Source organism: Blennius ocellaris, assembly GCF_963422515.1.
Source record: "Blennius ocellaris genome assembly, chromosome: 22".
Classification (NCBI taxonomy): Eukaryota; Metazoa; Chordata; class Actinopteri; order Blenniiformes; family Blenniidae; genus Blennius; species Blennius ocellaris.
Window position 1 is genome coordinate 11676287 of NC_137671.1, and position 25379 is coordinate 11701665.

General features: G+C 41.8%; 1 protein-coding gene across 1 annotated transcript in view; it reads right to left on the bottom strand.

Moving 5' to 3' along the window:
* Positions 1 to 25379, bottom strand: part of plxna4 (plexin A4) — a gene marked incomplete at both ends in the record, with an annotated part of 207926 nt that overhangs the window by 87322 nt on the left and 95225 nt on the right. The window contains one exon of the mRNA XM_080517929.1: positions 8869 to 8997. Within this exon, the coding sequence (XP_080374055.1) occupies positions 8869 to 8997 (129 nt within the window). The remainder of the gene's footprint in view (positions 1 to 8868; positions 8998 to 25379) is intronic.

A 25379-nucleotide genomic window follows, 5' to 3' on the forward strand; every position in this document is an offset into this window, starting at 1 on the left:
TCTCAGCTTTTATCAAAAAATGGAGGGATTTGGTGGCTAAACGACCCAATGCACCCCTTGTCCCTCTCATCTCGATATCACATTCATTTCATGCTATCTTCTCCGTGGGGTTTGCCAGCGAGGCAACCATTACGGCTCACTGTCTCTTCGCTATGACCAGGCTATCATATCAGCAGGGATAAATACAAAGGATGGGGTGCATGGCATTTATAATTCCCTCCTGTTTCAGGTGAGTAAATGACAGCCATTAAACCCTGCACTCTCTCTGCTCTAACAATGGATAAAGATTGAAGCGGCTTCAAAAAATTGTGCTTTTAAAAAAAAAAAAGAGAGAGAGAGAGACCGACATTACACAAGCACTTAATGCCTTAATGTGAGGGGAGGAAGATGAACACACACTTCCTCTTTTGCTTTGGCGGCACAGTGGTATCAATTTATATGTATAAAGCTGATATACAGTGAGTGTGTGTTGTATCTGTCGAAGTTGGGTGTCAAGGGGAGAGTGTTAAAAATGTGGCTTTACGTATTTAATCACTCCACCGAGATGATACAGATTGACTTTGTTTTTCTTTCCTCTCTCTATCCTTTCTTCTCTGTGTCCCCCTCCATCTTACATGATGCCAGCGGCCTTTCATTCAACCTGCTGTGGGAAAGTGATCATTTATTAAATCTGCAGAGACTTTTATTATCATCTAATTCTTCTGCCTCATCTCAGTTCCTCTCTTTATCCTACTCTTTTCCTGCCCCTTCACTTGTAATTAAACAGGGATTCCACCTGCAGCCAAACTACAGCACTCCAAATGAAAAGAGAGGGGGAAATTAATGTGATACTCCAATCCTGCCTCACAGCCTGTAGGGCACACTGAACTTCTCTTATCTTTCCTCTTCTTCCCCCAGGCTACCTTCGTCTTTTTCTCCTTCCGTGGTGTGAGCTTGTTCATTAGCTCAGCACAGTGCTGGCAGTCTTATGCCACTATTGGCCGTGAAGCAGAAATGAATATGAAATTATTCCGTTAAATGCCTGTAATGTAGTGTCATCTGGTCCTTTTTAAGAAACACATTGTCAGTTAACGACGCTGCGCATGTGACAGAGATTTATTGCTGCTTGCGACAGCAGTCATCTACAATTCGATGTGATGACTCTAAGCGAATCTGCTACAATCGTTAAACCTGTTTAGTGAAATCATTATTCACAGGGATGAGAGTGGATATGAATTCTAAATCCTGACTTGCTAATATCACATCAGGCCTGATGACCCGAACCAATCACCAGTCAGCATTTGTTCAATACCAATATCGACTCAAAACATGATTCCGCACAACTTTTTTTCCCCTCGAACTACCTCCTGAATATTTCTTCCACCAATCCACCAGTGCCTCTGTCCCACTCCCTCGTCCTCCAGTGCCCCACCTCTCTACCTCTCCAGCTGGATGGAGGAAAGATTGACGCGGGAGCCAAATGAAGCGAGGGACACATCAACGACCCGCAGCCTCGTCACAGCCGACGCGACGCTCGATCCGTCAACCACCAACCAACACTGTTATATCATAAACCCGGTTAACAAAGCGAGCCAGCGGCTGCAACTGCAATATTGTTTTCATTTGACATTCCAAAGGGTAAATGACAAAGCCATCCATTGCACTGTCAGGAGTGTCAGCGCATGACAAACGACTCGGATACGATCAATCATTTTCACTTATCTTTCCATTCCAAGGAGGTTAAGCCCCCCCATACACAAGACAAAAAAAAAGCAGATGAACAAAGCTTGAAGCAGTTTGTCATTAACAGTTTACAGAGTAGAAGTTTGTGCAGTGGGTTTAACATTTGTTATCATTGATATCTCTAAACCTGCCGGAGATAAAAGAAAAAGCAACTTGCATTGTAAATATCATGGTGAAGTTGATATCATCCATCCATCCATCCATCCATCCATCCTCCCCACTGGTAGAAGAGTATTAACCACTATAGTACCACGCAGCCCATATTGATAAAATGACATCCAGTGTTTCCTATGACATACTAATGTGGACATAGAGAGTGGAATCCTGCACAAGATACATCTTCTTGCCTCGGGGTAAAACTCAGAGAGGAAAATAGCTTGTGTAGCAGCACACATGCCGGACACAGCTTTAACTTTCCAACATGCATGAGTAAATCGATTGAGAAATGCGTATGTGTGGAAATTGAGGGGGAGAAAGAAGCGGGACAAAGGTAGAAGTTCTGAAAAGACTTCGCCAAGACTTCCATCCAACCTTGTCTGCTCCACTTTTGTTGACACTTCCTCAGAAGTGCACCAGGCAGCTGTGGCTGCAACATATCAGCCCCGTTCCCTCGCCTTGTTAGACCACAAGCCTGCAGCTAAACTGAGACACAACATGATCTGCACATCTAAACACCTTCCTCACTCTCAGCCGCGCACCAGAGGGGTGAGGAAGCCACACTCGGAGGAATGTGGTAAAAAGTTCCCCGCTGCTAGAAACTAAAGGAAGCTGGTATTAAACATCTTTGATGAGATGCAAAGACGCCATACTTCCACAAATTGGCTTGTCGGATTTCCCTCAGGAGGTTGGAAACAGAAAAGCGCGTTTGACTTTGAACGATCTCACCCCAGTATAGTACACATTTTCAATAATTCACACTTACAGATCTGCATTTGCTACACTGGACGTAAATAATTTAGCGCAATGAGTGTGTGTGTGGCAGGAACAGTACTTCCCAGCAAGAGTTTGTAGGCTGGATGTATGAAGGCCTAAGTGTGTGATAAAGAAATTACTAAAGCATGGAAACTAAGTACATGCAGTGCTAGATAAATTCTAACCACAGACTCGCTGGCAAGATAAGTTCACGTATTTGCCAAGTTGCTGCAGGGTAATGGTATGGCTGTGGGAACACTAAAGAAACGATTGAATGACTAAGACACAACACACAACAGCTTGAGGAGCTCCCAAATGCCCTCCGACTCATGTCAAGTCTCAGCACAGCCAGATGCTGACTAATGTGCTTTGCAGCCGCAAAAGGAATCAGTCATATTACTCTTACATGATTGCACACAAACAGAAGTAGCCAAGGGGATTAACAATTTGATAGTAAGCACTTTAAGGGCAATTGTAATAACCGTGTACTAAATATTTCTTCATATCTTCGATTTGTTTACATGGTGAAATGACTAAATGTAACATTTGATTTCTATTCTATCGGCTTTAACACCAAATAAAATACTTGGGAAAACGTAAGACCTTTAGTCCTTAGATTTCAATATATTTAATAAAGCTATTCTGCTCAGTTGGCTTAGTCAGATTAACATTCCAGTGGTGCGTTTCTTCTGGTGATAGGCGTTTAATAGAGTCACAACCATCTTGATTGTCACCAATTTCGTTTCCTCCACCAAACTGCTGAAAATGATTGTTTTCTATCTGCACCTTCCTGCAGGATGTCTACCTTTAAAATAGGAAGTTAATGATCTGTGCCTCCTGTTCCCATCAAGGCTGCAGCGAGCGGGTTCACTTATTACAAATGTGTTTGTATCATTTTCTGTCGTCGCCTCCTTTACCCAAACTGCTTAAGAGCAGTTATTATCCGAATCTCCCCATGTTTGCTCATATGGGATTGTAGGGTTGTTCTAGGGGGAAAAGCTATGCAGTAACTGCCGCTCCAAGTGAATATATTTTTAACGTCCACTAAAAATGTCAGTGTGCAATTCTTACATGTTTCTAATGATGAAATGACCCCGGACATCCACTGACACCGCCTCATTCATTCCACTCTGGTGTGCTCAGCGTGGTTGACAGATGAACCAGCGTTAACAGGGTGGTAACACGGCGGCGGACCACTGTACTACCTCATATTAACAGTTGCACTGACCTGCCCTTGTCAGTCAAACTGCAACCTTTACATCCATAATCACAGTCAGTTCTATAATCTGACTGTCCTCTTTATACCAGAACATCTATTTAACCCACTAATAGGATGACTTGTGTCGATGTGTGCGCGTGTATGTGTGCGTACGGGTGAAAGGGAGATAGAAAGAAATATCCAATTAGGGAAGAGCCAATCACTGGATTAATGAGAAGGCAAGGATGACAGATTACTCTGCTAGTGAGGAATGGGGGAAAAAAATATAAAGGAATGGCGCGTGTGGGGGGATGGCGTATGGTGAAAATGACAATGGGTAGTCAGAGAGGGTTAGAAATGAAATAAAGATGGAGAGCGAGAGGCAATGATGAAAGAGGAGCAAGAGAAGACAAAAGGCTGAATCCTCATTTGCTTTTCAAATCCTCTTAGAAGAGAATAGGTGTAGAACTGTATCACCCTTTAAGAAGAAACGGAACAAGAAAAAAAAAGATTAGAAAAAAATGGTGAAAAGATGGAATGAAAGAGGTAGAATGCATGGTGGGAGAAATAAAAGATGACAAACATGCAGTGATCGGGATGTCGAGATCATTTTTTACCATCCACAATGCGGCGCAGGGATGTGTTTGTGTTTGGCCAGCTTCCGTCTCTAATGAGTCTCTAATTTGACGCAGACAAGCAGGGTATAGTGTGACTCTCAGCGTGCTACCTGATCCCCGAGGCTGGATTTATACGTCTCTGCCAAGGTGTTCCAGTGGTCCAGCCACATTTTCAGATTTTAATGGATTTCATGTACTCTAATTGTGAAGGTACACCCAGACAAAGATCCATAATGGATATGTACGATCCAAGCAAACGCATTTTTCTACTTTTTGAACGAGAGCAATGATCTCAGAGAAGAATTTGTTTGCGCAAATATCCTTACACTTCCACTTGAGCTTCAGTACTCCTATAACTGAGCTTAACCTAAACCTGTTTTGGGCATATTTCTATCTTCCTAACAAGTTGTACCTCAGTCTACATCTCTCTCTTGGTCGATAAATCACATTCCAAGGCCTCAGAAACAGCAGGGGACCCGTTCCCAGCTCAGCCCTGCTTTAATAGCATTGTGGCTGTTGGGAATTGGGAATGTGCCTCCGTGTGCTGGATATTATTCCAAACTATCACAATGATCCAGCAAGCAGGGCGATATTCAATAATCCTGTATTGAAAATGACAATCTACCCTTTGAACGTGGAAATCACTCAGAAATGAACAAAGCAAATACAAGCAATTAAAGCTAACATTTCTGAAAATGCTTTTTTTTTTTTTACATAGTTTTGATCCAAAATATTCAAAGGCTGCCTAGAATGAACAAATTATACATTTTACTGAAAGTGAGTTCAAGTTTAGGTTTAAGATTTCAACATGTTTTGACTCGAGTAACAGGGAAACATTCAGCTTCACAGGTGAATCTTCAAGAACCAACTTGTTGGAAAAAAACAAACCTGCATCCCCCCCAAATATTGCTGCTCCATGTTCTCTACACTGGAGATGAAGTGATTAGAGCTCATCTACTTCAGTGAATTTAAACACTCCAAAACAGGGAAAATTGTGCAGGCAACCGGTAAGAACCAAGCAGCTTCTCTTGGCTTTTGAATTAACGAGACAAATCATGGATAAACCGGCTCCACAATCAGAATGAAATTAACTCTTGATATATGTATGAGCTGAACATTTCAGCTTAAAATTGTTGATGTATTATTTTCAGACTCAGTAAAGATGCACCATTACATGCCAATTGTGGTGCGATATCTCTTGAAAAGTGGTGTGAAATTGAGCAAATTCACTCAAGAATGGCCATGTCTCATTGAAAATTGTTCTGTAGCCCTGTTTAATATTCATCACTACTGTCCCTCTTCATAACAACAACAATAGCAAAACACTCACGGTCTGATCTACTATAAACTAAAAGCACAATATGTGTGCATGACTATACAATATAATATGTTTTATGTAAGATCTTAATAAATCAGCCACTAAATATTACTTTAAAAATGCTCAGTCACTTGAAGTAGTTTTCTGTGTACAATTCCAATGATTGAACAAAACCTTAAAGAGAAATACTACAACGATAAGGCATATTTGAATGAATAATGCAACTTATATAGTTATATATATAATCTAATTTCAGTAATTTTGCTGTTTTCAGTATATGCAAAAACATTACAAGATGCTAAGAGCAAAGGTCACTGGCCAGATAAAGGTTACAGTACAGGTATGTCAAGGAGAAATAAGTTGACACCCATCAAATGGACAAAAAAATTATTGTAACTGCAGGATGTCTGTCTTTGAATATCTGATGTGTTGTCTAAAATCTATTGTGAATAAGACTTGCAAACCATTTCCTGATATTTACTGTATAGCTCGCACATCATGAGCTCACTGAGCGAGCAGTTTACATCGGAATGAATGAATGAGCTAAACTATCCCCTTTAAGTTTCATCCACTCACTCTTTTAAGTTGCACCATAAATTCTTTGGCACTGAAGAGTTTTTTACAAATGCATTTCTGTGTGCTCGCTGTGTGTATGTGGTATGTTCATTAACTGCTTTCTATATTGTTTCATAATCCCCAAATGGTCCTCCTAAACAGTCAGTGGAGGTCAGCCATGTAACTGGGCTAATTGACTAATTACTACAAAGACCTTACACATGCACATAAACACACACAGGACTACTATATCATTAAAAACACAGTCAATATATGCTAATTCTCATGCCAATTTAAAAAAAATGCTAAATTTAATGTTTGGCAATAACATGCAAACCTAAAGGAATCTGGCATAATGTGAAGAAATGGAAATTAAGCATCCCTAATAATTCATTTGTTACTCTACAATATCTTTTCTAAACCCAATAACATGCACTGCAATCCAAGAGGGAAAGAAAAACACATTTTCACTTTGCCCCTTAACAGATTTGCACAAAGGAATAGTAATTGGGTGCCATGACAAATAGCATTGGAAATGTCCTCATTCTGCTCACATGTGTCTGGCGTCCTTCTTCTCCCCCACTCTTTCCCTTTTTGCAGATGGACTGACCTCAGGAGAGGCAATGAAAGCTGCTTTTGAAAAAGGGCACCTTCAACTCACTGCGTGTCTGATATTTAAAGTGTTATCGCTACGATCAGGCATGACGTGCACACGTTTACACACGCACAAACACACAGAACGCTGTACATTACTGACACTTTCATGATGCCAGAAAGGCCGATAATCCTGTGGAAGCTGCATACAATGTACAGGGGTAACTCGGCTGCTGCTGCCAACAAACCATCAGTGGCCTTCTGTGATTACGGGTGACAGGAGATAAAGAGGATGGAAATATGCATATTATTTGATTCTCCGAGTTTTTGAAATATTATTTATTACAGTGCCATTAATAATGAACAGTGAATAGAATATGTGCTGCTGGACCTATTTGGCTTCCATGAGTTAAATAATTACACTTAAACAATTCATTGTTGGAATGTTTGGGCTGCAGTAGTGAAATGTCAGGGAATGGATAGTGTGGAGAAGTGACCTAGTTTATTAAACCACCAGATATGGTATAAAACATGGAGTTTGCATGTTCTCCCTGTGTGCGTGTGTGTGAGTTTCGTCTGCGTACTGAGGTGACTTTCCTCCCAGAGTCCAAAAACATGCATGTGAGGTCAACTGGTGACCATAAATGTCCTTGAGTTGTGTGTGTGTGTGTGTCGTCTCTGTGTTTGCCTGGTGATAGACTGATGACCCGTACAGGGTGTATCCTGCCCGAGATGATAGTTAGTCGGACTCTGATAAATAACATACTGACGTACCATTTATTGATCCAGATTGTACTGCATGGCAGTCTCCTGGTCAGAGATTGGATATGGTTTACTCGAGTTTCCTCAGAGTCAAAAAACGATATTTGGCGACATTAAGCTGCCTCGAGGTGTGAATGTGAGTGTGACTGCCTGCCTCTCCATCCAGGATCTATCCTGCCTTTGCCTGCAGTGGACTGCGGCCATCTGCAGCACTCCACAAAGCGCTGGGTGGATGGATCATGTTCAGATAGTCATCTGCACCAGACAAGGCCTGCTGTCAGGCAAAGCTGAAATTACCGAGACTATTAACTTCTAAATTAGATAATACATCTGTACAAACAAGAGAGTGAGAGAGAGATTTGAACTGGGAGACTTTCTCTAAATAGCTTTACAGAGTTTGACTGCTGCAAATCTATGCATTTACCATTTCTCTGATGATGAAATAAAAAATTTAACAAGCCAAACGCTTTTTGCAAAGTACTGTGTGAAGTTTTTAAGACAAAAGGACTTAACTTCAGTCAGCTTGTATGATTTATGTTCAGTTGTTAATGTACTTCACAATACAAGGGTTGGTATCTATCTTGTCTTGCTTTTATGTATCTAAAAAAAGGAAAGAATAATTTTTTCAAAGCATAAATCACATGTTAAATTTCTTGCTTTGTGCCTCTGACATGAGAAGTGAAAACTGAACACAGGCAGTCGCCGTCCTGTGCGTTTACGTGACTTTCCACGGTGCTATTCTGGCGAGTTTCTGCCTCTGATAGAGGTGTTCGCAGACTCCATGTCTGTGTCCATTACACAGAGTGCTGCTATTTCGCTCCACATTCCATGTCATCAAAGGCACCAGGAGAGAACGTGCGTATGTGTGAATCTGCCGATGCACACACGCGCGCACACACACACACCACTGTCCACGCAAGTGGACTAAGTCTACTCTCCTCTCCCCTCCTATAATTCAACACATTTATTCACTCCAGCTCTACCCTCACAGTCTGCTTCTATAAAAAGACATGGTCACAGCATCCAACGGCTCATCTAATCTCTCCCTCAGCCGAGCTGCAATGAAAACCTCTACACCGCCACCGAAGGTTATTCCACCCTGTGACATAAGAAAGTGATGAATGTCAGGAGCGGTGATGCTGAGTCAGCAGGGACGAGGTTTGAGGTATGGGTCTGTTTCTGGGACTGACCTGGGTCTCAGACATGACATAGAGGTAGTGGTGGTCAGAAGAGAAAGCCATGTCTCTCAGGATGGGTCCGTTCTCCACGGCCTGCACGGTCTCATACTCGAGGGCACGCGAAGAGCTGTCTACCCGGATCTGTAAAAAAACAACAACAGAGAGGCACATGAGAAATGTACATATCATATGTTCAGTAGTTTTAACGGAAATACTTGTAATATGACAGAATTAACCTAAAAAAATATATGGATGTACAGATTTTGGAATCATTGCTTAATGATTTACTTCAAATGGAACAGAAATCATCAGTTACTTCCTTCAGTATTTGAGATTTAAGAATTGAGGCAAAGTAAAACACTCAACATCTATTGTACTTCAGTGTAGGGAAAAATTGTTTGCTCTTGATATGCTTAAATTGTACAGGGTGAGTGAATATATTGTCCCGTATTTCATGTTTTCAAATGCTCCAACAAAGAACAGTTTGTTCCTCAGAGATAGAGCTGTCACATCTATTCAGTTTTTTTGTGGTTTTTTTTATCTGCAGAGCAATGGAAATATAGTTTCACATTCATTCACAAGTTGACTACAAGATGGACTGTGTAAATGAGGTAATACCTGGAAATATTACAGGTAAACAAGGGACAGACAAGAGGTAAATTGAGCAGGAGTTATGATGCCTCCCAGGAGGAAGGACCTGACAATGAAACAAAAAAGGCATTTGAAACAACAAAAGGTACAAATAGGAACAGAAGAGCATTAAAAAAATGTACTTTTAGATGCTATTACAGACAAAACTGCCCGGTGCATATTGCTCGAGGAGTTTTGCATGCATCAGGGCTTTTAGTGCTGTAGCTGAGAAGTGCATCTTTCTCAATCACAGTTTGAGCCATTCAAAAGAGATTATGGTAATAAGGCATCTGGGCGAGAGGTGTGGTCTAAGGGCCCCTAGGTGAGTTTACTCAGCAGAAAGAGCGTGGAAATTGGCCCCATGCACACTTGGTGATATGATGGAAGTGGTCTGGGTTGTGCCAGAACATCTGTTTACATCGTCCCACACACATACACCCCCGCACTCTGGGTGTGCTCCCAATGATCCTTACTAAATCTGGCTCTAATTTCCTTCTAACACGCGGCTCTGACACATACCTACCACAGCAACTTTCATCACCCTGCAGAATAGTCACTCACACACTCACTGGCTTTTCTGGGCACGTGGACAGGTGTGAAACAAGTCTTGTTAAAGTTGTGATGACTCTCGGTAGTTCTTTGTGCTCCTCAGCACTAAGGGTTCACAGGTAACATGCACAAACTGGGGATAATTGGATGGGAAGCAGATGGTGGAGCAGACAGGTGAGTCGCTTCATGATTAATTATAATAAGCTCATGACTATGTACGCTTTTCATTCTCTCTGTCAGCATATCACATGGAACCGCTGCTGGTCTACATCAAGCCTGGAGGCTCTTAAGGTCAGGAACTGTTACTTGCATAGGTAAACTTGAGTAATTAGTGAAATTGTGCTGAAAGAGCAGAGGCTCTCTGTTTGGGATAAGAGAAAAAGACTGCGTGATCTTTACATAAAATATATATCTAAAAAAAGAGACTTGATACTGGATCATTACTTTCCACTGCGTCAGGATATAAAAAGAACAAATGAATCTCCTATTCTCTATTTGTCCATTGGGACTTTTCTTTATCAGTTTTCTGACAATCACTTATTGTGTGGTGAAGAGAGAAACCCAAGTGCACTGGGCACAGTTTAAGTACGGGTTTCCCCTGCTGTTTTTTATTGGTATCCAGTAACACAACATGGCATTTCTTTAAACAGGCACCATCCTTCACCCTGATTTCACCCTGCACTCTCTCGCCCTCCTTGGTTATTCCTCAGTCTTTCTTCCTCTCGCTCCCTCCCTCCACCTCCCACTTGGCTGGTGTAGTGACCTTGATCTCAAAGAACTTTGGGTTCTTTCTATCAAAGCTCCACACACTTCCATTGGGAGCCATTGTGTGCACTGGGGTCAGCCGAAAAGAAAGGAACAGAAGGCAAACGGGAGGAGGAGAAAGAGGAGATGGAGTGAAGAAGAAAGAAAGTTCCACATGAGCCGTGGCCAGATTCAGCAGGTAGAGTTATCTAATCTGCCCAATCGGACCAGTCGATTTTAGGTGCGACGCATATGCACGCACAATATACAGCATGTGTGTGCTTGTGCGAGGATCTGCATATCAACTTACTCGCAGCGCATATGATAAAGCCCGGTGTCAATTGCTGTGTTGAGTTGAAAAGCTGACGGCCAGTCGCGGTAGCTGAACATAGAGTTTTATCGTGTTGGGACACCGGGGAGCAGACGGGCTTCAAGGGGAAGCTCCTGTATATTATCCCTCAATCTGACCACCAACAAAACAAATGAGCCACCAGGGAGCGCACAGCATGTCCACAAGCACGGAAGGCTGGCTCCTGTAGCCTCACGGGGACTAGAATGGAACACTCAAGGGAAAAATCCAGATCTAAATCAGAGACCACTTGACTTATTTGCACAATAATTGACATATAAAAATAATTACACCAAATTTCAACTGAGTAAGGTCCTCATGGGCTTGTAGCTCCTAAAATTGGATTTACAGTTGTCATTTGGCTTGAAGAAGAAAAAAAAATTGAAGGAATAATTCTTCCAAATTACCATATTTTTTAGCTGTAAATTATAATAAAAATCATGTAAAAGCAAATATCTATTGTGCGATTTTTATCTGCAAAAACAGAATACACAAAACCCTCAGCACTCTGGGTCCAATTATATCTTTTTTTTTTTCCTTGATGAAAAGCTGAAGTGAATGATATGGATTATTATGAAACTACTAATCCTGGATTCATTATCAGAAACAGTAATTATTAATATATTTTAAAGTAATATTTCATCAGCCTAAAATCATTAAGGCAGCAACACTGATGCTAGCCAATATTATCTGATTCTTTTTCAACAGTAATAAAGTGGATTAGCTGCTCTATGCTAAATGGATTACAATGCTAATCTCCGCTATCACATTAGCACTACACAATAGTCACTCACTGCCAGACAGACTTCATTTTGCTTCAATGCAGTGGGAAGGTGAGAGATGCACTGGGCCAATGGGAACGTGTGCACGTACAAAAAAAAAAAATAGTGTGTTCACACAAGCATGTCTGTGTGTAGAAATATTGGCATTTCACCGTCGCACAATCACAAACAGGCTGTTTGGCTGGGGATACACATGCGGAAATAAGAGTTGCTCAGGGGAGAGTGGAAAGAGGGTAACTGCCACTTTTCACTCAAAGCAAACATCCACGGCCATGTCACATAACTGAGTTTAATATGTCTACCTGAGTAAGGATCCTAAAGCAAGTTAAGGTCTATGCATGTGATTTACACCTTAAGAATAAAGTGACTACCTTGCATCCCCCTAGTGGCCATGATGGATACTCACAACAGTGCAATGACACTGCAGAGATTTTTCAGCTGAAAAAGTGTGGTGCAAAAGTAAATCACAAACAAAAACACAAACGTTCAATTAAAAATGACCACTTTGTCGGGCCTTTGGAAGTATTCACTGCTGTTATAAAACCACAGAAATACAATTCTCAGCTCAAGTTGCGGATGGTAGTTCCTGCCTTGAATCTGTCAATGAAAAATAATGTGCCCAAAGTGACTATCTCCCTCCCTCCATGGGGCTAACAGCTAGCAGAAGGTGTGATACAGACGGGGAAGCCGTTCCGGTGTGAAAACCACAGGATTACCCTTGCTCAGTTTGCTCATATTGGCACTGTACTGAAAGCACATGGAAAATACGGCACTTCCTCTGACTCTGCATGCATCCTATTCTGCAGGCATTTTACCTGTGCTGCTCAAGTACTGACTGGACATGTTGTGTAGGATTTATTACACAGTGCAACAACAATAGATTATGGTAGATTACTAATTTCATCACAGAATGAATCAACATGTCAATATTGCCGTTACTTCTGAAAAATCCCTCTTCCAGGGGAAATGTACTTCAATTCCTTTACAATCATGTACGAAGTACTTGCTGCTCTAGTGGACTTTGTGATGTTGAGCACATCTTTAAATATGATATACATGGCAACAACAGCACCCGCTGGGTGCATTACACAAAACAGCGTCTTAAAAGTGCTGTAATATTAAGACATAGTAGTCGATCAATAAAACATAAATAAAGTTATCTGACCTCAGTGGTGAAGTGACCAAAACTATCCATGAAAATCCGCATTTGCAGTGCTTGTGTATGACAATAAAAACACTGGTCGAGAAAAACTTTGTCGTTCAGAGCGTGGACGGTGAAAGAGATTGGCTGAACTGTGTCCTTGCCTGTTCTAGCCGGGAATCTGGGAGCGGGAAAAGGAAGGCTTGTCACACAGAGCTGCAGTCTGTTAAGCATGGCACACACACTAATGCACCGCGGACGGAGCACACACCATGACCAACATGCTGCTGGTGGAAGCCAGAATAAGCTGCTGACTAAAGTATCACTACCGTCTGACATGGGCCAATGCGACCGTGGTGAGGTGAGTGGGCTGGAGCAGAATGTCATCCAAAGTCACACAGCATGCTGGGGAACTTAAACTTCCACAATATTTGTGCGAGGAATCCCACTAATTGTCTGAAACAAGCACGTGGGAAAATTCAGCGTCTGTGCCAGAAGCTGTGCAGCCAAGAAGGGTCATGAACTTCCCTTCATAAATATAGTCCTGTTTCCTCGTGTTAACTAGTTTTCCATTCAATATGGTAACTTGGAATTCACTGTGTATTTAACTGGACAGAAAGCATCACATTTCTGCAAATTTCAGTAATTCAATAAGACATTTCCTGTCCATCCACCAGTTGTGCAAGTGTTGCTATAACTTTAAGCAATGGTTGCAGGTTCGATTCCCATTTATATGTTGAGGATTTCAAACATAAAGTCACTGGGCTGGGCAGGCCACAACAATATGACAAAAGGCAGCTGTAACCCGACGTCCCACACTTTGCTCAAGTTTCAATTCTCTTTGTGAGCTCAGAGCAGATCGGTAGGTATTCAACCGCGTGAGGCAGGACCTGCGTTAACAGCCGGGAGAAAGAGACACACATAGCCTGACGGCCAAGAAAACGGGGAAGAACATCCACTGTGAAAGAGACGGGAAGAAAAGGGAAGAGCGTATCGTCACCACATAATGGCAATGTGTCTCTACGAGCATTATATTCATACCGACAGCGATACAATAGTGACTGTCTGATTGCCCAAATCTGTCCAGCTCATTGAAACATATGGCAGATAGAGAGAAAAATGGCTGTGGCGAGGGTAAGCAAAGAGAAAGCGTCGAGGAGGGCGGACTGGCTCCATCCCTTATTGTCAATCAATGCCAGTATATAACCTCGACTTCCACATTCAGTGCCTCAGTATATAGCTGCAGGCGAGATAGACTGGTGCAGAACGGGTGGTGGGAGGGGAGATGACTTGACATTAATCTGAGGGTATTAACAAGTACGTGGCAAACAATGTGGATGCCAGGACGGTGGTGTAGCGTTGAGGGAGTAAAGAGTCAAATTTGATCTGCTATTCCTGGCCAGCAGTAGTTATTAGGCCTAATTAAAGACTGACAGGTGCTTTTATTCCAAGATTGAGAGCGCCATCTGGGAACTAATGTTCAAAAATCTATATATTTTCAGAAACTAATAATGTAGGTGGCACATGAATGACTAATGACATGGCATTTCTACTTCTCCAGTGTCTTTTAGCATGGTATTATACACTTTATGACTGGCTATAATGAAATCATCTTGCAAGTGTCCAAAAGGTACAACACTGGCTTTGTGCTCTGCTGCGTTCCTTCCTTTCCTTGGAGGTAAAATATTCATTCAGTTCATTAAAGACACTTTTTAAATCCACCCTTTTTTTTCTTTCTGACTCAACTCGTCCCTCTATAGGAGGATGAGTGGGCAAAAATGAAAAAAAAGAAAAACCCTGCAGAGTGGAACTGAACTCATTCTATGCTTTAATTCACTGTTCTCTGTTTTATGTTTGCAATTAGGCATATCTGCTACACAGCAGGATTTTAATTAATGCCTTTCCCCCGTTGCCTGCACTGTGAGGGAAGCTTTGTGGGCGGAAATCAAGGAAATGTCATTGTTAGCTGGAAAGTAACTGCATTGATTTGCATTGTCTGTGTCAAATCTGTGCAGCAGTGACCTCTGCGTAGGCTCTCCTATTGAGTTTCTTTTTAACTTTTACCTTTATTTTACCAGAAAAAACCTTGTTGAGATTTAAAATCTCTTTTTTAAGAGTGTCCAGGCCAAGACAAGCAGCAATACATTAAGGTTCCAGACAAAAACAGGCACATAAAACATATTAGAAAAATGTTAATACATTAAAAATGTGTAAACTTGCTAAAAGAAAATATATATACAAGTTGCCCAAAAATGTTAATTAAGTCCATCATTCAAAACACCTGCAGACAGATGTGTCTGTCTCCAAGTCACGAAGCAACTTTTGAAAAGAGTCCAGTGAAACCAGGTTTTTCAGCTTCAGGATTTTTTTGTAGTTCGTTCCAAGCAGATGGAGTCTTTTAGCAAAAGTCTGGCATTACTGAAGTTACTCTTTACCCAGGTTTTTATTTTGGTTTTGTATTTTGGTCAAATAAAGTCATATGAACTGACTTCTAATGAAACTAATGGAATATGGTTGCATGCACTCGCTGGATTGATGGAACACAGCATCTAAACGCTGTAGCCTTCAGTGAATTTGACCTCAGAGGTCAAATTTCCCTATATCACAAATAAAAAAAGTTAATTGCCAAATCAGTTTTACTAAGATTCAATACTGTTTTCCCAACACTTTGTTTGCCAGTGGCTTCAGTGAAGAACTACATTCACCCTAACAAACCACAAAGCCTCACAAATATCTCAAGCAATTCTGTCTTAGGACTAAAAAAAAAAAACCCTGATGAAAAACATTTGTGAGTCTTTAGTAAATGTTTTTTAGCCACCTCACTCTTGGGATCAGACATATCGGGAGATGGAGCCGCGGGGGCACCCCTAGCTCGGTGACTGACCATCGTGGCATTAAAGGTGTGGTACGTGTTAGCCTGCAGGTCCAAGCAGCCTACTAATCTAACCTTATACCCCTGCTGGGAGATCGACAGAAAGAGCAAAAGAGAGGGGAGAAGAGAGGGACGAGAATGTTATTGTGAGGGATGATGGTGTTGGACGTGAAAGGGGACAAGTGTCTAGAGGCTTCTTAGCTCATTTCTCCCCCTGCTCTCCTCCCCTCCCTGGTTCTCCCCCATGGCTTCAAAGGGTGACTGACAGGTCTCCCTGCTATCACTGCCTTTACCACTGAGCTGCCTTAGAGCACTCTGGCCAAGCAGGGGGCTCACAGCTCCAGCTTTTGTTACTCATTTCCCTCCTATGCTATTGCTTTTCCTCTTTTTTCACCATCTCTCTCTCTCCTTCTCTCTCTCACCCTTCCTACTTTGGTGTGCCTGTCCCAATCTTTAAGTCATGAGGTTGTCTAAAATACCTGCGGGCTCGCAGCCAGTTCAATCTCCAGAACATTTGTGGCCTCTTGACATCGAACGACTCACTCAGTTACTCTCATTTACTTTTTTGCCCTTTGTCATGGATTTTTCCCACCATCTCTCTTTTTTTCTTCTTTTTATTGTGTTCAGTTGAAGATGGAACAATGTCTTTGGTTTCTTCGAGTGTACTTACATGTGTTGAACTGAAACCCTTCAGTCTAAAGCTACCAGATGTGACTGGAAATCTGGCTTCCATATAGATCATTCCATCACTTTCGCTATTACCGTCTCATTAGGGCCCCTTCGGGGCACTAGAGGCAACAGGTATTGGTCTCCTGACACACCTTATTTAGCACAGACTAATACCAGACCAAGCTGAGAAAAACCCACACGCGGACCATTCTTTCAAACCAATTATTTCCTCCACTGTTTTTCTTTGTTGCCCGTTTTTCTGCAGTGACAAGAGCCGCTGTTACCTAAACTGCTGCTGCAGTGACTAGTTGGGCCTCAAGGACCCCACAGAGGCAACGGCATAATTTGAGGGCATATCGCCACCTGTGTCTCTATTAGTGGTGCAACCTGGTGGCAGTGCTTCAGAGTGGTGTGCACCCCATTATATTTTGCGACCAGGGGGCCACTGTATGCGAGCTGAAAGGCTTTGGGAGCCATTAATGAAGTCAACACGCTCCCCCGAGCAGTGAGAGCACCAAATCAGCCTATTGTATCAAATCAGGCCTTGCAGGTGACACAACGGCGCACAAACTCAAAGGCACGGAGGCGGTTGGTTAGGACGAGTGTTACTGCTACACCAGCAGGATGGATCATATAATGATATTATACTCAGGGACATGCGCTTTGTGTCTGGAGGTAAGAGGTGAAAGGTGAAAGGTCACATGTGTTGAGACAGGATGAAGCAAGAAAGCTGGTTATACGGTAAAGGTGCAAGAGGTTGGTAGGTTTGAAGATATAGAAGCAATGGTTAAGGGAGGGAAATAATGTTTTTATGTACAAACACCTATCATCGACATTGTTCTTTACGTGAATAAATAATATGTAAAACTTTTTTTTCCCCTGACCTGTGTCAATGCTTTTACAATTTCCCACCAGCAGAGAAAATGTAAACATGAAAACCATGAACTCTACAAGATGTTTGAAGACATTTACAGGAAGTTGAGAACTTTCTTGACAACATGTCAATACTTTATGGTGAGTAACGAGAGTAGTCCTGAGGCAAGAGTAACACACTAGCCTCAGGATTAATAGGATTTCATTCAACACTGAATGAAGTCCTATTAATTTCAGTCACTTTAAAAAACAATATCTTAACATTCTATTGCAATATTGATTACCAATTGATGCTCCTCACCACTTCTACCTCTTTTTCTATTGCTACAACTCACAACAAGAGGAGCAGTAGAGGTCAAGTATATTTTTTCTGTCTGGGAAGGTGGTTTAGTTCTGCCTGGAAAGGCAAAAGATCAAAAAGGCCCACATGGACACTGGAGGTGTAACACTGATCTACCACTGAGTTACACAGAAGTTTGTTATAGAGTTTTGTTCGGCAGTAGAACAGCTTTCAGATATACGAGTTCTTGTTTAATCGTTCAATGGGACGACATAATGGCTCCCCGCTTCTGATCTCATCAGTGGCTCTCATGCAAGAAACACAGAGATAAAAGAAGAAAGAAAGGAAGTACACAGGAATACAATACACATTTAAAATACTGACAGGTAGGGTTGCTCAATAAGCCACAAATGTACTCTAGACACAATACACTGCATGCATGCACTACACTGACTGAACTGTAATAAATTTATGGTACAGATGGCATTATTATCATGTAGTAAGTTATCATTTGGAAAGACAAATCTTGAGGCACAGATACATTGATGTCATCTACTTAAGTGTTTATATTCTACAATCTACATTATTAGACTATGGTCATCCAATGTTGTGCAGCCATACTCATAGAATTGATCTGCAACGTTATTCACTGAAAATATTGTGAAAATGGTTATGGAAATAATGACATGTTTTTCTCAAACAATAATAATAATGATAATCATAATGTGTTTATTTGTATTGCACTTTACATTTATAAATCTCAATGCGCTAATTATTTTAAGCACAGATGTTCATCTATGGATTTTTTGTCCATGAATATGTTAACACAAATACATGCTGTCTTAGTTTCCTCTGATCCCAGAATGACTCATCAGTTCCAAGAGGTTGAAACCCTATTTTGTGAAACCATTTTTCTAAAGAACTCTTGTTTTTTAAATAGTTGTTGAAATGTTTGATTGAGCTCAAGTGATTGGACCTCAGGGATGCCTTCGAATCTAGAGTAAACAGTGTACCATCGCCAAAAGGTACTTTTTATAGGTAATCAATAAATAATGCCCCACATCCTCAACTGTCAATCACCAATTTCACCCATCAAAGCAACTAAGCCTCAGATCTTCTTCACACATCACATATCAAGTTTTCTTCAGGAACCTGAGATGAAGATGAGCTCTTGAAATGAAGACTGATGGACAGACTTTGATCAGCATTCACAGGGTCACTCACAAACACTCTCCCACTGCGACCTTTATCCTTTCCCACGGAAGGTTGTACTTCACAGCACAAGAACAGGAACACATTATTTCACCTTAAAGGTTCGACCGTGCTTCACTTCCATAATGTCAATCGGCACCATATTGTACCAGGATGGTGACCAAGACCAGGAAAGATGTCTGGGTCAGATAATTGGCTCATGACAAGCTGTGATCAACTTTAGGCAAAAGAGAAGAGATGACTTTGAGAACTCTTTCATCGCTTGTTTTTACCAGACCAGTCTTTGTGGTTATCTATCTCTTGCTTCTTACTGCTTATCACTCCATCCTCTTTTCTCTGGTCAATACTAATTTTCAGCTTGTTTACCAGGGCAAGCAGTGCACTTCATTGACTCCAAGGGTGTGATTGGTTTTCCAAGGCGATAAGCACAAATACATAAGCACACACAGAAACACAGAACGGACACTCGTACGATCGCAGCGAGAATGCGAAGAAAGACTGAACTTACTTTTAACTGATCGACCACGAATGTGGAGGAGAAAGTGCAGCAGAGTGAGATGTGAGAGGAGAGCGCAGTGTGTGTGTGTGGGTGTGCAGGTGTGTGTGTGTGTGTGTGCAGGTGTGTGAATAATAGATGGAGAGTTGAGAGCCAGACGCTGTCTGAGAGCAGACATCACCCTGTATCCTGTTACCAAACACTGCCATCAGAAGAACTCTGGAGACACACACACACACACACACACACACACACACACACACACACACTGTGACCTTTATACACTCCGAATCTCCATTTCTCAACAAAACATGATCTCTGTTTTGAGTATTTGAGACAGGTGTAATCACAGAGTCAAGTAAAGTGATCTTGAAATTATATTTTGAATTTACTCGTGAAAAAAAGGAGAAGGCGACGAACTGCATATTTTTCAAGCAATGTTCCAAACCAAAGCAGTTTTTATACCGTTGTTGTGATGAGACTAATGTCGTCAAGGCTGTAAACATAAACACACACACACACACACACACACACACACACACACACACACACACACACACACACACACACACACACACACACACACACACACACACACACACACACACACACACACACACACACACACACACACACACACACACACACTAAATCTATGGATCACCGACTGCAGCCCAGGACCACTCATTGCCATGAATTCATAAATTATCAATGGTCCATTCCAGACCTGCAGTGTGCGTGCATGCGTGTGTGTGTGTGTGTGTGTGTGTGTGTGTGTGTGTGTGTGTGTGTGTGTGTGTGTGTGTGTGTGTGTGTGTGTGTGTGTGTGTGTGTGTGTGTGTGTGTGTGTGTGTGTGTGTGTGTGTGTGTGTGTGCACTGCCATGCATATGGGAAGCATTCATTGCCCACCCTTCAGTTTTATGTTGTGGTGATTTATGAGGTTCTACCAAAGTTTCTAATTAAATAGGGAAGCACCTCACAAGCAATTCCTCCGAGATAAGCAGGTGCGAATTACTATGTTCCCTCCTTATTGTCTGCGCAAGAGTGTTTGTGTACATTTGCCTGCGTGTGTACTCCCTTGATTTCAGCCCCAAGGGTGCTTCCTTTTCCTTTCTCAAATCTACTCTTTGCCTTTATTCCTTTATTAAACAGACTGGCACACTCCCTCTATTATACCTGTTTTCCCACTGAAGTGAAAAATTGCATTGCTGGTCTGGTAGAGAGAGAGAGAGGGAGGGAGGGAGACAGAGGCAGGGGGTGAGAAAATGAAAAATAAGGAGAGTGAGGAGGACAGGGAGGGCGAGGAATTACACTGCAGTAAGCCCTTGAGGCATGTGTTGATTCACCAACTGCTATAATAATGGAAACATTGGAGAAAAGATGAGAAAATAAGAAAGAGCAAGAAGACTAAAGGCCAATATCCGCTGAAAATAGCTTGGATGCATTTTATGAAGCGACTGTGCATCAAAAAGATAAAGCAAAGATAACTGATTGATAGAACAGCTTGAGTCTGCAGCACGCAGAGGGCACATCTTTTAAAAATCTTCATATATAACAAAATATGCATTAAACACATCGTCCAGTTTTACCAGTCTAAAGCCCAGGAGCCTATGAACGGAGGTACATCCAAGTCCAGTTTTGCTAATTCAACTGTTTTCGCACGCAGTTTATCATGTGGCTTGTGTTTGTATTCACAGCATCAAAAAAAGAAAAAAGATCAGATTACCAACTCACATTTTATTTAAGAGCTTAGATCTGCTTACACATGTGGGACACCGCAAACACGAGGGTTGATTTGTGAAAGTGGCAGATGGAGCTCAGGCCTGACAAAAAGCCACGGAGAAACACTGATTTTTTATGACATTCTGAAATGAAAAAAACAAAACAAACAATACGGTTGACTTTGCACCTTTATATTGCCTTAGGGAGCAATGTGTAGAAATGAAACAAGCTGTACTTTTTGGTTATTGGTTTAGAGCAATGAATTTGCTTGTTATTTTGTGATGATACTATTAACATTCAGGAAACAAATGACCAAAAAGGGACCACAAAAGAGCACAATGAGAAAAAAGGAAATATGCAGCATACCTGCAATCCTGCTCTTGACCTACCCTCACTCGAATAGTTTTTTTTCATTATATGTTTATTTCTTGAAAAAAATAAAACATTCCTGACCCCTCCATGCACTCATTCAAGAGATACAGTTCTTTGTACTATTTCCAAACCTATTCCTTTTCTCACAGCAATGAAGATACTCTGCATATATCGCTTCCCTCTGTGGGTGGAATCTCTAAAATTAGCTCTGATTTATCAGAGGAGCATATTAGACTTCCACGTCCCTGCATTATGCGATAGCATAAAAGTAGTGTATTGTGTGAGATAATGGAGGCTTCACAGTGGGAAACAAATAACTTAATAAATAAATGAGTGTGTTGTTTCACGATGGCTGGTTATCTAATAGCGAAAATTGAACAACAGATAAAACGCATGCCAGCATGTTTAACTCAAAATAATACCTTAAACTGTGGCGTCTGTGTGCGGGGGTTTGTAGGTAATTACACAAAATCCCAATGTGAGACACGTTACCCACTGCTGTGTTTGCTATGGCAAAGAATAAAATTATGCTCCTTAAATCACAGTGAACAGAGGCTGGATTTACATTTTCCTGTGGTCAAGGAGGCACAAATCAGTTCAGCATTTCCTCAATTGCCTCACCTTGACTTTTGTTTGCAGATTTGAGATATTCTCCATTTTGTATCAATACACGTCCTCCACCAACACGCCCATCTCTATGGATTCTTGTTTCATACTGTGCTTGCGGGAGCTTTGTAAATAAACATGATGTATTTTCCAGCAGATCTTTCTCATATAAACAGGGCTTAATGCATGTAAAACCTTTAATTAAACACTAATTGTTGTGTGTAACACCACTCATCTTCCTCTTAGTTGGCAACACAGGCTGAACGTGCAATCTATTGGTGTGAGCAGTGCATTAGCTGAGATCGGAGTCAGTCCCAGTCGACCCTTAGTTAGATAAAGCGGTGTAAAAGATAGATGGATGTAGACTTAAAACTTGAATGCAGTCTGACAATTTTCTAAGTGGATATTTAGTTGGTGAGACGATCATCATCAAAGCACCTAGAAACCACTGTCACATTAACTTCTCTCCTCTCTGTAGGTCTTCCTGGGCCATCTTTGCTCCTCCCATCTCTTTTTGGACCTCTGAGTATCCTTATCCATCCACACTTCTTCCCTGTCTACTCTATTTTGCCCTTTCAGGACGCTGCGTGTCCAAGTATGACGGGGAAGCAGGCAAACCTTGTGCCACAGTCGGGAATCCTGAACGACGGAAAGTGAAAGAGACAAAGAAAAAGATTGAGAGGAACTGAGGCTCCCACCTGCAGAATGCTAGATAAAGATGGGTGTAAGCCGCACTAAAACTTGGAGACAGATAAAACTTAATTCTTTCTCGGGGAGAGACAGAGTGAGAGAGAGGAATCTAAGAGGATATTTGGTGAATGGGGCCTGTCAGCTTGCTTTGCGCAGAAATCCTCTTATACCTCAAAATTTCAATTAGGTGAGGAAACGTTTTGGTGCGGTGCGCTTCTCGCACTCCGCGCGGGAAGTACAAGGCGCACGAAGGTGGGATTTGTCACAGCAGCGACAGGTCTCCTCCACCTACATTATGATTCAAAGAACATGCATACAAAGAGTCCCCCCCTCCCTTCTAAATGCCAAAGCCATTTCGAGTGACAACAGTGGTACTGGATGCTACTTCAGTGTTCACTGAGCAGTGTTGCAATTGAGTTTGTTCCACCGAAGAGGATCTGAAATTTAAACTTCATGCGTTTGTGTTGGGCTTCTGTCATCCCTCACGACAGCGACAATTACACTACATGTCAAACCTCCACAATGACAGTGACTTACAGTAATCGCAATGCCAAATATACCTACTAACACATTCTTTAGGCTCTGTTTTCATTTAATTCCCACCTTAGTGGTTTAGTGAAATTACCATGTCTGTCCCACGCACAGAAAGACAAATATCCCCAATAACATGGACCAAACACATAAGCAGCGTTGACATTTGTTGAAGAATCGTTTTTACAATATTGAAGTTATTGGACCTAGTGTGAGTTTTGTTCGAGATTTCTTTATTTGTGATGATGAAAGTAAAAAACATTTGAAAATATATGAAAACAATAATAGTGTTTTTGTTGATGCTCAATTAAGTGAAGCTCATTGGTCTATACAACAAAGAATAGATATAAATCTAGGTTAGGGTTAGAAGATTCTTGCCACAAAATGGTGTACAACTATTTACACTATAAAACAATTTGAGGACCAACTAGAACAGGGTCTCAAACAAACAGTCTGTGTCCACTTGTTTTCCAGGCAGATTGGTACACTGAAGGTATGAGACTCCAACTACCAGGAACTCGGAAAAATGACAAAATCTCTGCTACTTTTAAAGTCCCATTTCCAGCTCAAATACATCCATAACCCTTGATCTGACACACCGTGACAGCTTTCTGGATCTTCAAGCGATGACTCTGGAAATTTCCATCAGAAAACTGTCAGCATTCTACCTGCCGCCCTCTCATAATAGTCTATATTCTATTAGACAATCTTACTTGAGTTATCATCATTCTCCCGATCCCTGGTTTCTCTAAGAGGCAGGCATTTCTTAACTATTTTTTTTCAGTCCGTCATCCTCTCGTCGTCCCAATTCTTTCGTCTCTCTCTCTCTCCAAGCAGTTTGCCCATTTTGCTATCTAACCCCTCAGCATTCTTTACAAAGCATCCATCTTGTTATTTCTGTGTAACTCGCCGCCACAAACCCCCTCCTCGAACTCACTCTGTTGCCCTTTTCCGTCGCTACTTTCCCTCCCTAAACTCCATCCTGTCGTTCTGTTCCCTCACCTTTTCCCCCTTCTCTCTATTCCCAGCTTCCTAGCCAGCTTTCATCTTCCCCAGGTTAGATTACTGTAAAGCACTGCCTGTCTGCCAGCATTCCTGAAAGCTTTTCATCTCTGCTCTGATTCATCTGGGGAGACAGAGAGAGAATAGAGGGTGAGGGAAATTGTGAAAAAAAAAAAATATATAACGCACAGGATGCGAGTTGCGAGTTGCGAGAGAGAGAGAGAGAGAGAGAGAGAGAGAGAGAGAGAGAGAGAGAGAGAGAGAGAGAGAGAGAGAGAGAGAGAGAGAGAGAGAGAGAGAGAGAGAGAGAGAGAGAGAGAGAGAGAGAGAGAGAGCTTGGGCTATGGATTTCAGAGTCTTCAGTGGTTAACCTGCACTGCACACTTCACCATGGGCTGATGGGAAATTTCCCTGCTGTTCTCTTGGCTGTCTGTGAAACGCCCACTCAGTGCTGAGAGCGCACCTCACTGGGGACGCACAAATATGCTCACACATGCATGCGCACACCGAGGCGCCACACACGGGGAGGCGCGCGCCGCACTGCGTAATCGGGACAGACATTTTACATAAGTAAGAGCACATCATAGCAAGATGCATGTCATCACACTCAAACTGAAGCTAACAGAGAATTCCCTGAAAAGATGCGAGATTATGATAAGAGACCATAAACAAGATGATAATGAATCAACAACCTGAACTTTTTTTTTTTTTGGCATTGATTTGAATGGAGATCAGCTCCAACAGCACCCTAAGATGTTTTTATGTTATATCTGTCTCAGACAGGCACTCATCACCTTCTGAAATGTATTCACCCTAAAGAAAAAAAAGAATGCCAGAGATGCAAATGCAACAGAAATTGTGCCCGAGAGGGTGTGTGTTTGTGATTGTGCATGCGTCGGTGTTTCTGCCCACATACGTACACTGACAGCTTACAAACAGCAGTACAGGTTTAATTACAGAAGACCCTCCAGCTGTTTTCACTCTGCTTCCGCGTATGTATGT